Source organism: Cynocephalus volans, chromosome 2 (assembly GCF_027409185.1).
Source record: "Cynocephalus volans isolate mCynVol1 chromosome 2, mCynVol1.pri, whole genome shotgun sequence".
Classification (NCBI taxonomy): Eukaryota; Metazoa; Chordata; class Mammalia; order Dermoptera; family Cynocephalidae; genus Cynocephalus; species Cynocephalus volans.
The window spans coordinates 51,642,341-51,655,328 of NC_084461.1; the positions used below are offsets into that span (position 1 = coordinate 51,642,341).

The 12,988-nt window shown below is 34.9% G+C and overlaps 1 protein-coding gene across 3 annotated transcripts in view; it reads left to right on the forward strand.

Annotated features, from left to right (window-relative positions):
* Positions 1-12,988, forward strand: part of NDUFAF2 (NADH:ubiquinone oxidoreductase complex assembly factor 2) — a 175,037-nt gene extending 162,049 nt beyond the window's left edge. For 2 of the 3 annotated variants that reach the window (XM_063086403.1, XM_063086406.1), the window contains one exon: positions 12,669-12,988. In XM_063086403.1, coding sequence (XP_062942473.1) covers positions 12,669-12,917 — 249 coding nt within the window. In that variant the 3' untranslated portion in view covers positions 12,918-12,988. Of the gene's footprint in view, positions 1-2,151; positions 2,370-12,668 lie in introns of those variants that run through there. The other variant, XM_063086407.1, reaches the window with a different exon arrangement.

The window sequence follows — 12,988 nt, forward strand, 5'->3', positions numbered from 1 at the left end:
TTCCTCCCTTTACCTTCCCTTCCTTCCCACGGTGTCATTTCAGTTGGTTTCATCAGCTGCCATTCTTCTGGGAATTCCACTCCTCTCCCAGTATGTTTTGCCCCAAATGCCTGTCAGTGCTATTCACATTACCTAAAGTGGATGTTACTGTTATTGTTGCTGTAGTGGTGGTGGTTTACCTGACTGCTACACTTCCAGTTGACCACTGGGTCACCTTCTCCCACCCCTACCCCTGTCCCACCTTATACCCTAGGTAATGCTCTTAATCCTACTTTTTCCAATCCCAGTAATAGGAAGGGAAATGCTTGACCTGCCTTGTGGGGGTGGGGTGGGGAACAGTAGAGTCCTGACTTTCATTTTCAGTGACTGAGGGTTACTAAACATCTGCCTTCCTGCAGTACCCCTGTCTCTTTGGGGAAACACCACCAGTAGTCCCTCTGAGATGCCAGCAAAGCCTTTTCAAGTTTTGGTCAGTCACAAGCACTATGGATGTTTTGTGATCTCTATCATATTTCTATTTATTATTGCAGATGAACTACACTGGGGGTAAATTGTTTAATGTGTTTCTTTGAAGAAAGCGTTTTGGGTTCAAAATAGTTGGTTGATTATTAAGCTTTCTTGCTTTAACTTCTTCTTAAGTTAGAAACTGTCTTTGGATGGTGATATATTTTAAGCCAAATACTGATTGGTAGGTGAAGGGTACACAAAGAGAGAAAAATAATTTTTTCTTAATTTTCAAAAGTAGTTAACTGAGTCATCTTTACCACATTGATTTTACAAAACTAGTATACATTCTTAAGAGTATAAATAGATTTGTACCTATCTGTTCTCAATTTTTAGGATCTTAAAGGCTTTTTCAACATTATGAAGAGAAGAGCTTTAAGCCATTTAGAATCAGAATTTGTTGTGTTAATAATGGGATATGACTTATCTTTGATTACCAGCTATTTAAGTTTAGATTTGGATTTACAATACAACTGACGTATACAAAGTTAATCTGCTCAATTAGTAGTGAGTGAAGTGCACATAGCCAAATTCATTTATTTAACAAATACATATTAAGCACCTATTACGTGCTATGTTATTCTAGGCACTGAGTGTGGGAGACAGAGGGGAAGAGAGAGGCAGAAAGGGCAGGCAAAAGCCCATTTCCTTATAGCCAGCAAAATGTATATGCATTTACCCTCTGCCTTAGCAATCCAACTTCTAGTAGAAATCTACTCAAAATTTTCTGGTGAAAATATGCACTCATGTAATTCACAGTGCTATTTATAATAATAATAGTAAATATGTCACAGTAAAAGATTAGGAACAACCCAAATGTGTATCTGTTAATAAGCCATGGAATAGGGGCTGGCTGGTTAGCTCAGTTGGTTGGAGCATGGTGCTGATAACACCAAGGTCCAGGGTTTGATCCCCATACTGGCCAGCCACCAGAAAAGAGAAAAGAAAGAAAAACAGAAGCCAGTGGAGTCCTATGAGGCTAAAAAGGAAAGGTGAACATATATGCTGCCATGGAATGATCTTCATGATATGTTGTCAAGTGAAAAGAGTAAGATGAAAAACAGTTGATAGTAGATTTTGTGTAAGGGTGGAGAGAGATGGATGGAGATATACACACATATTTGCTTATTTCATAAAAGAAACAATAGAAGGATAAATAGAAAAGTAGTAAAAATGATAGGAGGGAGGGAACAGGGTGGAAGAGCAAGAATGGAAGATAGACTTTTAAAATTATATCTTGTTATATAGTTTTGACTTTGGAACCATGTAAATATTTTACATAATTTAAAAATATATTAGTCCCCCAGCTTTTCAGCTGGAACCACCGTCTTCCAGTAATTCACCAAAATGATGAACAGAAAAGGGAAAGAGGAGAGGCACCTGATATATGTTTTCTAGGCCTTTTAGAAAACATGGAGTTGTTCCTTTGGCCACATACATGTGAATCTACAAGAAAGGTGATATTGTAGACATCAAGGGAATGGGAACTGTTCAAAAAGGAATGTCCCACAAATGTTACCATGGTAAAACTGGAAGAGTCTGCAGTGTTATCCAGCATGCTGTTGGCACTGTTGTAAACAAAGAAGTTAAGGGCAAGATTCTTGCCAAGAGAATTAATGTGCGTATTGAACATATTAAACACTCTAGAGCCGAGACAGCTTCCTGAAACGCGTGAAGGAAAATGATCAGAAAAAGAAGGAAGCAAAAGAGAAAGGAACCTGGGTTCAACTGAAGCGCCAGCCTGCTCTACCCAGAGAAGCACACTTTGTGAGAACCAATGGCCAGGAGCCTGAGCTGTTAGAACCTGTTCCCTATGAATTCATGGTATAATGGGTGTAAAAAATACAGAAGACCAAGACCATTGTACTGTAAAAAAAAATAATAATAAAAATAAAAATATATTAGTCCCCCAAAATTAAAAAATCTGAAATAAATGAACCTACTTGTATGTCAAGCAGATAGCATAATCACACAGAAAAGAATTATTTCAAATGACTTTAAAACATTGTACATCTTCAGTGAGTATATTCTAAGGACAAATAGACTCACAAAGAAATCCTCAACTATATTTGGTAATATTACTGTTAGCAGTAATATTGGCATTTTTATTTCACACACATATATATGAGATAAATATTCCTAGGAACCAATATTTATAGCATAAAAGTAGTTAAATAAAAGTCTGTAATATTAAATTTGAATTGGAAATATCATTATGAACTAATGATATATTTTTCCTGAAAAAAAAAAAAAACATATTCCCTAGCCTGTTCACTGGAAAGGCCTTGCAGCAATAACAACCCAATAGCAATTAACATCTCATCCCAGATTATGGACTAACCACCATTTCTCACTCTAAGGAATCAGGGCACTCTGTGGATAATCGGGACACCAGCTTTTCTTATACATTCTCACAACATTCTTTGCTGGTATTGTCACAGAACTTATATGTAGTTTCTTTTTTACCTACCTCTCTTCCACAGATTGAGCACAAGGTAAAAGTTGTCTTTTAACTCTATCCTTGGCATATAGTGTGCTCTCGTTTAATATACGAATGAACCAGTGAGAGAGTGAATATGAAAGGACCGTAAACATTAGCCACATAATAGGCCATTGGTGCTTACCCGGCTCTTCCCTGTCTTGACTCCTAGATAAGTCTGTGTTACAGCAAGCTACCTCCTTTGCTTAGCTTCCTCTCTGACCCCCAAGGAAGCTCCGTAAAAATAGGAGCCAGGTTTTGTTCTCTGTATTCCTAAGGTCTTGAACTGTAGGTGCTTAATATATATTTGAGTGAAAGAATGAAAATCACATGAATGAATGAGGATATCTTTCAGGGCCACAACTCCTGTAGTCCCCTGCATCAGATCCCGGGAACACAACCTCTGGCCTGACATTTTTGATTCTCTAGGGCAGGCTCTGTAAAGCCTGAACTGAAGCATCTCTAATTCTGTGTCTCACCTCTTCTTGCCCAACTCTTCTTCTTCCTTCTCTCAACCCAAGAGAGGACTCTTTTCTCCCTACAGTAGCTGGCACATGTTCAGTAAACGTTAGCAATCATTCACAGATGGAGCTGCCTCTTTCCTCCAGGGCTCTTGCCTCTTTCCTATTTCTTTCCCTTTCTCAGAGGCCAAACCCAGAAAGCCATGGGGACCTGACATTGCCTTTTCTCCCAGGAATCATGGTCTTTCCCCTTCTCACACAAGGGAGCAAGGTTTTCTTTGTCTTCCATAAGGGTAGTTCAATTAAATAGGACTAAAGTTAAGTGACTCTAATTATTTTTTATTAATGTTTAACTGCTAAATTTCTTTTTCAATTAAATAATTATGTCTTTATGTTCAGAGGTCCCTTTTTTTGCATATATATGGAAGTTCATTTATTTTACTAAAGGAAATACCACCTGCAAAACTATTAATGACATGAGCTCTGTGATTTGTTCACTTTAGTGACATTTCTAGATTTAATAATTAATCTGGCTCAAGTTCAAAGAAAGAAAACTTAATGCCAGAAATTCCTAGCCAGAAAAGAATATAAACAAACCTTACAATTGTCCCCTCAAATAACAGGAACCATTGAGATCAACTTCTTGCAATTAGAAGTGTTTTGAAAAAAAGCAGGAGGAAAGTTAATGAAAGCATGTCAAAACAATGAAACTCAGTGTACATTTTCATTATTGTAATTGATCAAAGGATGTTTGCAATAGATTTGAATGTGAATAAATTAAATGTGACATTGATTTGGCAGAGGCACACTAGTGATTGGCAAGAACACATAGCAGGAGCAGCTTCTGCTAAAGCGTAACTCGCTTGGCTGTTGGTTCATGCTAATAGATTTCTTAGCAACCTAGTGCTATCATACTAACCTAAGCTCTGTCATTTATTTACCCTTTTAGTTTCTTCTCCCATCCAGGCAAGATTAAATTCATTTTTGATTACTAACCTAGCAGGTGCTGCCTTGGGTCTGAACACAGAATACCATTTGGTGACCTATGCACCTCCCCCGTTTTTCTCTTCTCTTTCACAGGCTCGGAAAGGATGATCTAATAACTTATTATTTCATCCTGGCAGTTCAACTTGTACAACTAGAAAAGTACTTTAATTAAACAATTTGGCAATATTTTCAAGCTTAGACATTGCTATAGCATTTGCTAGGCCTGAATTGCTTCTCAACATGTTACAAAATTGACACTATGGAAGGAATGTTCAGCTTAGAACATTTTGAAACACCAAATTCCCATTATAATTATGTTGAGGATGGGGGGCTGTGTGGTATATTCTGGGACGCTACTTTCTGGATGTGATAGTTTTACAGTAACCAGATGTCTATGATATGGGGTCCTGACTTCATGCCAAATTTCACCTATGATCTGTTTACTAAATCCTTTTGTTTTCTTCAAAAACATTTTTGATTTTCTGGAAGGCAATGTACTCATACCTTTAAATTTTTAATGCTCATTAAAATAAAAATTATTTACTAATATGTATGGTTTAAATTATGGAAAGAAATTAATAGAGCTATCAAGGTCAAATTTATCCCAGTTTTTGTGTGTAATATAACTTAAGCTTTCTAAAATAAGCCATGGTTTTATTCTCATAGAAGACTGAAAAAACCCAGTGACATGGGCAAGACTGACTCCTGGGTCTTTACTTGCTCCTGAAAACGTTCTAACAATGAAGCACTGTTGAATTTGTTTTAAACTATATTTATATTTTGTCTTGGCATGTGTTTTGAACTTAAGTTTGAACATAGTTATATATGATATACTTGGAATTCACAAGTACTTGAATGGAGACCATTTATAAATACTAAACTCCAGAGGAGCTTGGAGCCAGAACATCAAGGAAGAAACAGGGTATGATATGTATACCTGTATTCAACCTGCATTTTTCCTAGCTGTATTCAGAGCACTTTTAAAGCAAACTTTTTGATTCCCTAATAAAGGACTGAGCATTAGCTTTATTCCCTGTGTATCAATATAAAAATTATTCAAATAATTTTTATTCAAATTATTTTGAAGTCTTATTATGGAATTTTATATTTAATGTGAATATCACGCCATCAGCATCATGTTTATGTATTATATATATGATGTATATAAAGTGTATATATATGATATGTATAGCATATTACTGAAATACTCCTTGATAGAAGAATTTCCAGTTGACTAGGTTAAGTCTTTTAAAGAGAAAAATTGGGTTTGGGAATTGAGATGTTCAGTGATAATCATGAAAAAAATTATTCATTTTTATTTATACATATACAAGCACAAAATAAAAAATACTAGTGACATTTTACATATCTTAAATTAGTAATGGTAATTTATAATTTGTATAATTTTTATTTACCTTCCCTTGTTTACTATGTAAATGTGTAGTAGCAGATATATTCCTAAAATGTTTTTGTATGTATGCTTAGATCTATATCTATTCAATTCCACTTAATAGTATAGACTCAGAATTGTTCACTCCCACACCTCTGGTCCAAGTGTGGCCCAGAGGCACAGAATAACTTGGATACCTGAGAAAGAAAACTCTTTGGTTACCTTTTGAACTCACTCAGATATTTCTCAGCCCTTCCGTTTCCTCAGTATTCATCATGTAATCTAAACTTTCTTCTAGTCATGATAACATCAGAGAGCACTTGCTATTAGCTTTGTCCCTTCTCAGATATAAGTGCAGTTCCAAGGCCCAGATTTACATTGCCTTGTTTTCCTTTATCTCTCCCGGCACATTACTGCAGAGACCTCTAGTCTTAGTCTGCCATTTGTTTTACCTCTTTTTTATAGTCCAGATATCCAGTTTTGTTACCTAGTATCTCCCACAGCTATAACTATATATTAGAGGTGAATTCCTCACCATTGTGGAAAACTCATATATACTAGGATTTCACATAAGGGACTGTATGATTGGAGTGGGATAACTGTACTGATTATGTCATGCCTAATGTCTATGAGAGATCTACAAGTTAGCATGTAAGTAGATGGCATATTTAAGCTTTGTGGAGTTTGTTTGTTTTTAAGCTTTGTTTTGTTTTTAACTTTAAAAGCTTTTTGTCACCACACATGGCAATTTGCAACGTTAAATACAACAACATTACATCTACCAAAAGGGCTTTTAAGCAGGGCTCTTAGCAAAGTAAGGGCATTGGAAAGGACTTGAGCTACGACCCTTGGGGCTCGAGTTCACATCACTGAATTAATGAATATTACACAACAAATAACCATTAACTTGTCTTCATTACAAAAACAGTAGTGAGCATGTTAAAGGTATTCGGAGCTTTTCCGTCTTTTCTTTTTTATCTCCTTTTCAATCTAATCCTCCACAGACAATGACAATTTATAACTTTGACATAGAAAAATGTATAAATTCAAACATTTAATACATAATACTTTTCACAACTGATGAATTTGTGTGTTTTCCCAATATCAAGGCTCAAACAATTCAAGCCTAAACTAATTTGCTCCAACTGAACATCCCTGCTGCCTGTTGAAATGAGAGGGATTGTCACAGAACACTGGTCATTCATAAACAATAAATTTAGGAAAAGTTTTGACATACAAATTTTGATACAAATCATGTTTTCACTATTGTCAGTATAGTTTCTTTCTCTTCTTCCCTGAGATTTGTGGAGAATGATATCCTTCAGTACTTCACTCCGAGAGACTCTTTATGTGACCATACCAGAATGGGGCTGACCTCATGCATGACTTTCTGATTGTCAACTTCATGGGGCTTAGCTTCAGATACACAGGAAGGGCCATTATTGACATATTGATCCAAATCCAAAATCAGGGGACCCAGGACAGTGGTGTAAGACATGAAAGGCTTGGTAAGCAAAGGGTTTTTGTTGAATGGGAATAGGGAGGTAATGAGGCAGAGTGTTGTTAATTTGAGGGCTACACATGGTAATAACAGTCCTCTTGCCTTTCAGGCTGTGCTTCTCCTGAACCAGGTTTGCAAAGCTTGTGAGTCCTCTTGGTAGGAGTACAATCATGATAAGTCTCAGAATCATAGCAGTAGTTTCAATGGATAGTGTGATGATGCTCCTCATGTGCTCAGGGAACTTGGAGTGGATGGACATAGAGTTCCATGATATCCAGGCTCGACCAGGGTGTCCAAAAATCTGATGTTTTTCTCTGCAATAAAGTCCTTTATTCTGATCATTTCTGGCACTATTCATTCCATTGTGTAGATTCAGGTTTCCATCTTATATCATTTCCCTTCAGCTGAAGTGCTTCCTTTAATGCTTCTTGTAGGAGAGATTTGCTTTAGACAAACTCAGCTTTTGTTTGTCTGAAAATCTTCTTATGCCTTTATTTTTTTGTTTGTTTGTTTTGTTTTTGGCAGCTGGCCATTATTATGCCTTCATTTCTGAAGGATATTTTCAGTGGATATAGGATTACAAGTTAGCAATTTTTTTCAGCACCTTAAAGCCATTCCATTGTCTTATTGCTTGCATTGTTCGCCATGAGAACTCAGTGCTATTTTCCTATATTTGACTCATATAAATGTGTCTTTTTCTCTGTGGCTTGTTTTAAGATTTTCTTTTTATCATTAGTTTTTAGTAATTTTATTTTGATGTGTTTTGGCTTTGTGATTATCCTGCTTGGGGTTTGTTGAGCTTCTTAGATGTGTGGATTTATATTCTTTTCTGTTTGGAATATTTTTAGTTATTTCTTCTTCTTCTTCTGTGACTCCAATTATATGTATGTTAGACTGCTTGATATTGTCCTGAATCTCACTGAGGCTCTGTTCATTTTTTTAAAGCTTTTTAAAAATCTCTCTTTAGTTTGTGTATCTTCCATTGCCTTGTTTTCAGATTTATTGTTGCTCTGTAGTATCTAATCTGCTATTAAATATTCATTAAATTTTTCATTTTTTTTTTTCATTTCTAGAAGTTTTATTTGGTTCTTTATAACAGTTTCTTTTTCTTTCCTCTTTGTGTTTTTTTTTTTTTCTTTAAATCTTTAATATTTTTATAGTAGCTGTGATAAAGTCCTCATCTGTTCATGTCATAATTTATGTGATGCATGGGTCTATTTCCATTGACTAATTTTGGATCACACTTTCCTCTTCTTTGCTTCTTGATTACATGATGAACATTGAAATATTATGCTGTTTAGTTTCTTGAGTTTTGTTGTCTTCCTTTAGGAAATATTGAGTTTTGTTCTGGAAGACCATTAATTGACATATGAATCAGCCCAAAATTTTAGAGGCTTATTTTTAAGTTTTGTTAGGACAGATTTAGAGAAGTTTGGTCCAGTAGGAGTTTCTGCAATGATGGCTATTACATACTTGAAATGTGGTTAGTGCAATTGAGGAACTAATGTTTTTATTTAATTTTAACTAATTTAAATTTAAATAGCGTGTGGCTAGTGGCTACTGTACTGGACAGCACAGACTTAGAGTAAACTCTCTTCTTATTCCAGTTTATCCTTACTCCTAAGGAGTAACCTTTCTAGGGTCTTTGTACTGATTAAATGCCCAGGTGTTTAGCTAGGTCTCCTAGTGCAGTACAAACTCTTGTACTTGTTTAGCCTATAGCTCCCCAGTATTCTTTAGGCAGAAGTTGTTCTTCCTGACCATGTGGAGTCTGACTGTACACATGTGCAGCTTAATATTCTGTTGAACACTCAAGTGGACCCCTTTGCAAATTTCTAGAACTCTTTCTCTGTACTCTTACCAACGTATTCCAGCTTCCTCAGCCTCCTTAAACAATCATCTCTATCTCATCAGCTTAGTGAGACCTTCTTCCTCCACTTGTGTTCCCTACCTCTGGGCAGCAACCCATAATGTATAATGCAGAAAGTTGGGGTGATACAAGACTTATCTCATTTGTTTCCCTTCCTCTCCGGGTTTACAGTACTGCACTGCCTATTGCCCAGTATCTGAAAAACTTAATATATTTTAGTCCAGTTTTCTAGTTGTTTTATGGCAGAAGGACTAGTCTGGTGCCAGTTACTCCATGTTGGCCTGAAACTAGTAGACTACATCTTACTAACACCTTTCCCCATCTCAAAAAGGGGTGGGTAGGAGTTTGGTATGTTTATTTTTTAATGGAATGGAATAAACAGTCACTATTTTAAAATCCACCTATACCTTCTATTGTACTGTCACTGCCTGGTAGCCAGTTCTTTCCCAATCCTTACAACAGCCCATTGAAGAAGACAGTATTGTTATCTCCATGTTACATATGAGAAAACTGAGACACAGAGAGGTAACATTCACAGGATCACACAACTAGTAAATGGCAAAACTGGGATTTGTATGCAGGTAGTCTGGCTTCAGGGCTCATGTTCTTAACCACTACTGAGAAACTTTCAGAGGACCTAACAATGTGAAGAGTATACATTTGAGTATTTGGGGTATAAACATTTATACATATACAGTCACATATAAACAAGATTCACACATTTAAATCAATAATGTTTGGCTTATTTTAGAATATGGAAGAATCTATAATCTGCATAGACCTGTTAACCTCTAAGGGAACTCTAGAAAAGGCTTAAAGGAACAAAAAGAAGGAATATACTCTTACATCATTGTGTTATGAAAGCATAATCACCTTGTAGTACATAGTCAGCTATCTTAGGAAACATAGTACTGTTATTAGTTAATTTTATCCCCATTTCAGATAAAGAAACTGAAACTGAAAAAAGTTAAATGACTTTCTTGGTATCACACAGCTAGTAAAGGGATTGGAACCCAGTCTGAATCAAAGAATCATCTATGTGGATTGTTGTCACAATGTTATTTTTTAAATGAATAAGTGAAATGTTGGAAACAACAGTAGGGATAGTTGTTAAGTAAATCATGGCACAATATAAGTTTTTTTTTTAAATGTTGAAGAAAATTATTTATTGATAGAAAAGCAGTAGGTAAAATATGTGTGTTTGAAACATATGTTTATGTGAAGAAAGATGCCTTTGCTCTTGGTTTATCCCTACACAAACACTGAAACATACTGTAATTGATAAACATACTGAGACTTAAGGTGATATTGTTCCAAGGAATATAAGGAAAAATACTTGCTTTATGGTAGTTTCTACTCTGAAATAGACTTTCTTAAGAGATGATTTCTGTTTGTCTTTAAAGCCTAAAATTTCTATTTTCTCTCCCTAAGAACTTTCATTTTGCCAATTCCAAATGTTTATGAAACTAGATTTTCTTTTATAAATGATTTATGTCCTGTTTAATTTTCCTGGAAGCTGTTAGCAGGGGTCTGCCTGGTAACAATTAGTTTAAAACAAAAACATTTTTTTAAAAAAGGAAATTCTTTTCTAGGGAAAATTATAGGCTCCATGTTTTCCAATTCTGAAATGTTTAATCCATCTTCACATGTAAAAATAACTAACATGTTTAGATTGGCTTTTCATTTATCTAAATAGCTGTTATAAGAAAGAGTAATGTTGAATAAAGAGAAATATGTGAAGGCAGGAGAGAAGAAAGAACAGATCTCCGCCCTCCATTTCCTTTTATTCAGAAGGCATATGCATGTAGCAGCTCTAATACTACAGCAGAAAAGGTGAAGTAAATAAAGTAGGCATGGGCACAGTTCCAGGTTTTGTGACTGATCCTATTATACCGAAACCATGCCAGCTCCGTGCCAACTTCTGAATAGCCTCTTGCTACTTGAGGTCAGCTACTAAAGCAAATTTAATCTGGTCCTGAACCTTCCATTCTGCTTCAAAGAATGAGCTTCCATGAAGATATAGGAACTTGAAGAGCATCAAGATATGAAAAAGTATTTTTGTCTATTTCTGTTATTTCCAGTATAATATTGTGGGATTTCCTTTGTAATATATGATCACCTGATGTAAGAATTCAGTAAAGTATAGGAAAGGCAAAGCCTGGTTTCTCTTCTTTTACCCTTACTTGTAGCAACTGCCCCTAAGTCATAGTTACCGTGGTTATTAAAGTAAACTACTCATGAGGAATTGCTGTGTTGTGAAAATTACAAGAATATTTATAAATGTTGTTCTTTCCCTCACATGTTTTCTTTGAGGGGGAAGTGTATTAGACAGGCCCTTTTTCACATCTAAAACTAAAAGTCTACAACACTATAACCAAAAAATCTTTTTTTCTACTCTAAGTGCAAACCATTATTTTAAGGTTATTTTAAATATTAGTACTTTTTAAAGGACTATATTACTTGAAATTCACTTTAGAGATGTTGCCCAGATGTTGCCCTTTAGCTGTCATTTATTAAAGTGTTGAAATTTAAAAATAACTTGAGAGAACTTGTTTTTGTCAGTGTTGTCAGATATTAGCCAGTTATATTAACATTAATTTTTCATATTATGACATCTGTTCTTAAAGAAAAATCAGAAAATGCAGGTTAGCACAAAGATCATTAAAAAATTACACCCATTTCTAATTAAGACAGAAAAGAGGAAGAAGGAATCAATAAAGATAAAAGATGTAGTTACTGTACTTCATCTGTTTTTAAGATGCACATCTTTTTAAATTTTAACATCTTTGAAATCAGAATGTGTGTGAAGTTTAACTGCCTTTCTTTTTTAGTGCTACATATAATAGTGATGCTTCTTAAATGTGACAGTTATATTCAATGAAATATAATAAAAAAAGATTTATTGTAATTTTTGTATAGATCCTTCTAAATAGAATAAGGAGTCTAAGGAACAGAACTGCATTGCACAAAGTGTTTGCACTGATTTGAGGAAGCATTTCAAATAGCAAAATGCCTCTCTGGAACTGGTGTCTAGGACATGCCAAACTCTGATTTCATTTCTGCCATCATCTCTTCCTCTCCAGTGGAAAAGTACAGTCATTGATGATGTTTTAAGGCAGAAAATAGGTGTTAAGCTTAGAAAATTTTTGATAGAGTGACTCATGCTCTTGTGTAATATTTCTTATGACATAGTTTCACTTTTTGAATAGTAAATATTTCTATTTTGTGGTCTTTCATGTCTTTCTATTATAGCATAAAATGAGGACAGAGCTGTTTAATTCATATAACACATATATAATCAAATAGCTTTTTCAAACTTATCCTATAAATATCTATATATTATTTAAATGCAAAGCAAGTATCATGTATATAATATGTATTTTATCTTTGACTCACTATTTTATTTTCATAAGACCTTTAGTTTTGTTTTTTTAACCAAAAATTTAATAATTTCTTGTATTTATATATACATGCAGGAAATACTAAAGAATGAAAAATACAGAGAAGAAATAAAAATAACAAGCAAAGATTATCATGAAAAGGAAAAATGCCTTAGTAAAGAGACCAAGGAGCTCTTGGCTCCACCAGTTCAAACTCAAATTAAAGGTCATGCCTCTGCTCCATACTTTGGAAAGGAAGAACCCTCAGAGGCTCCCACCAGCACTGGTAAAACCTTTCAGCCAGGATCTTGGATGCCACAAGACGGCAAGAGCCACAATCAGTGAATGCACTATGATAAAATAATTTCATTTATGTGGATGTGACTATTTTAATAATTAAAAGAAGTAAAAAGTTA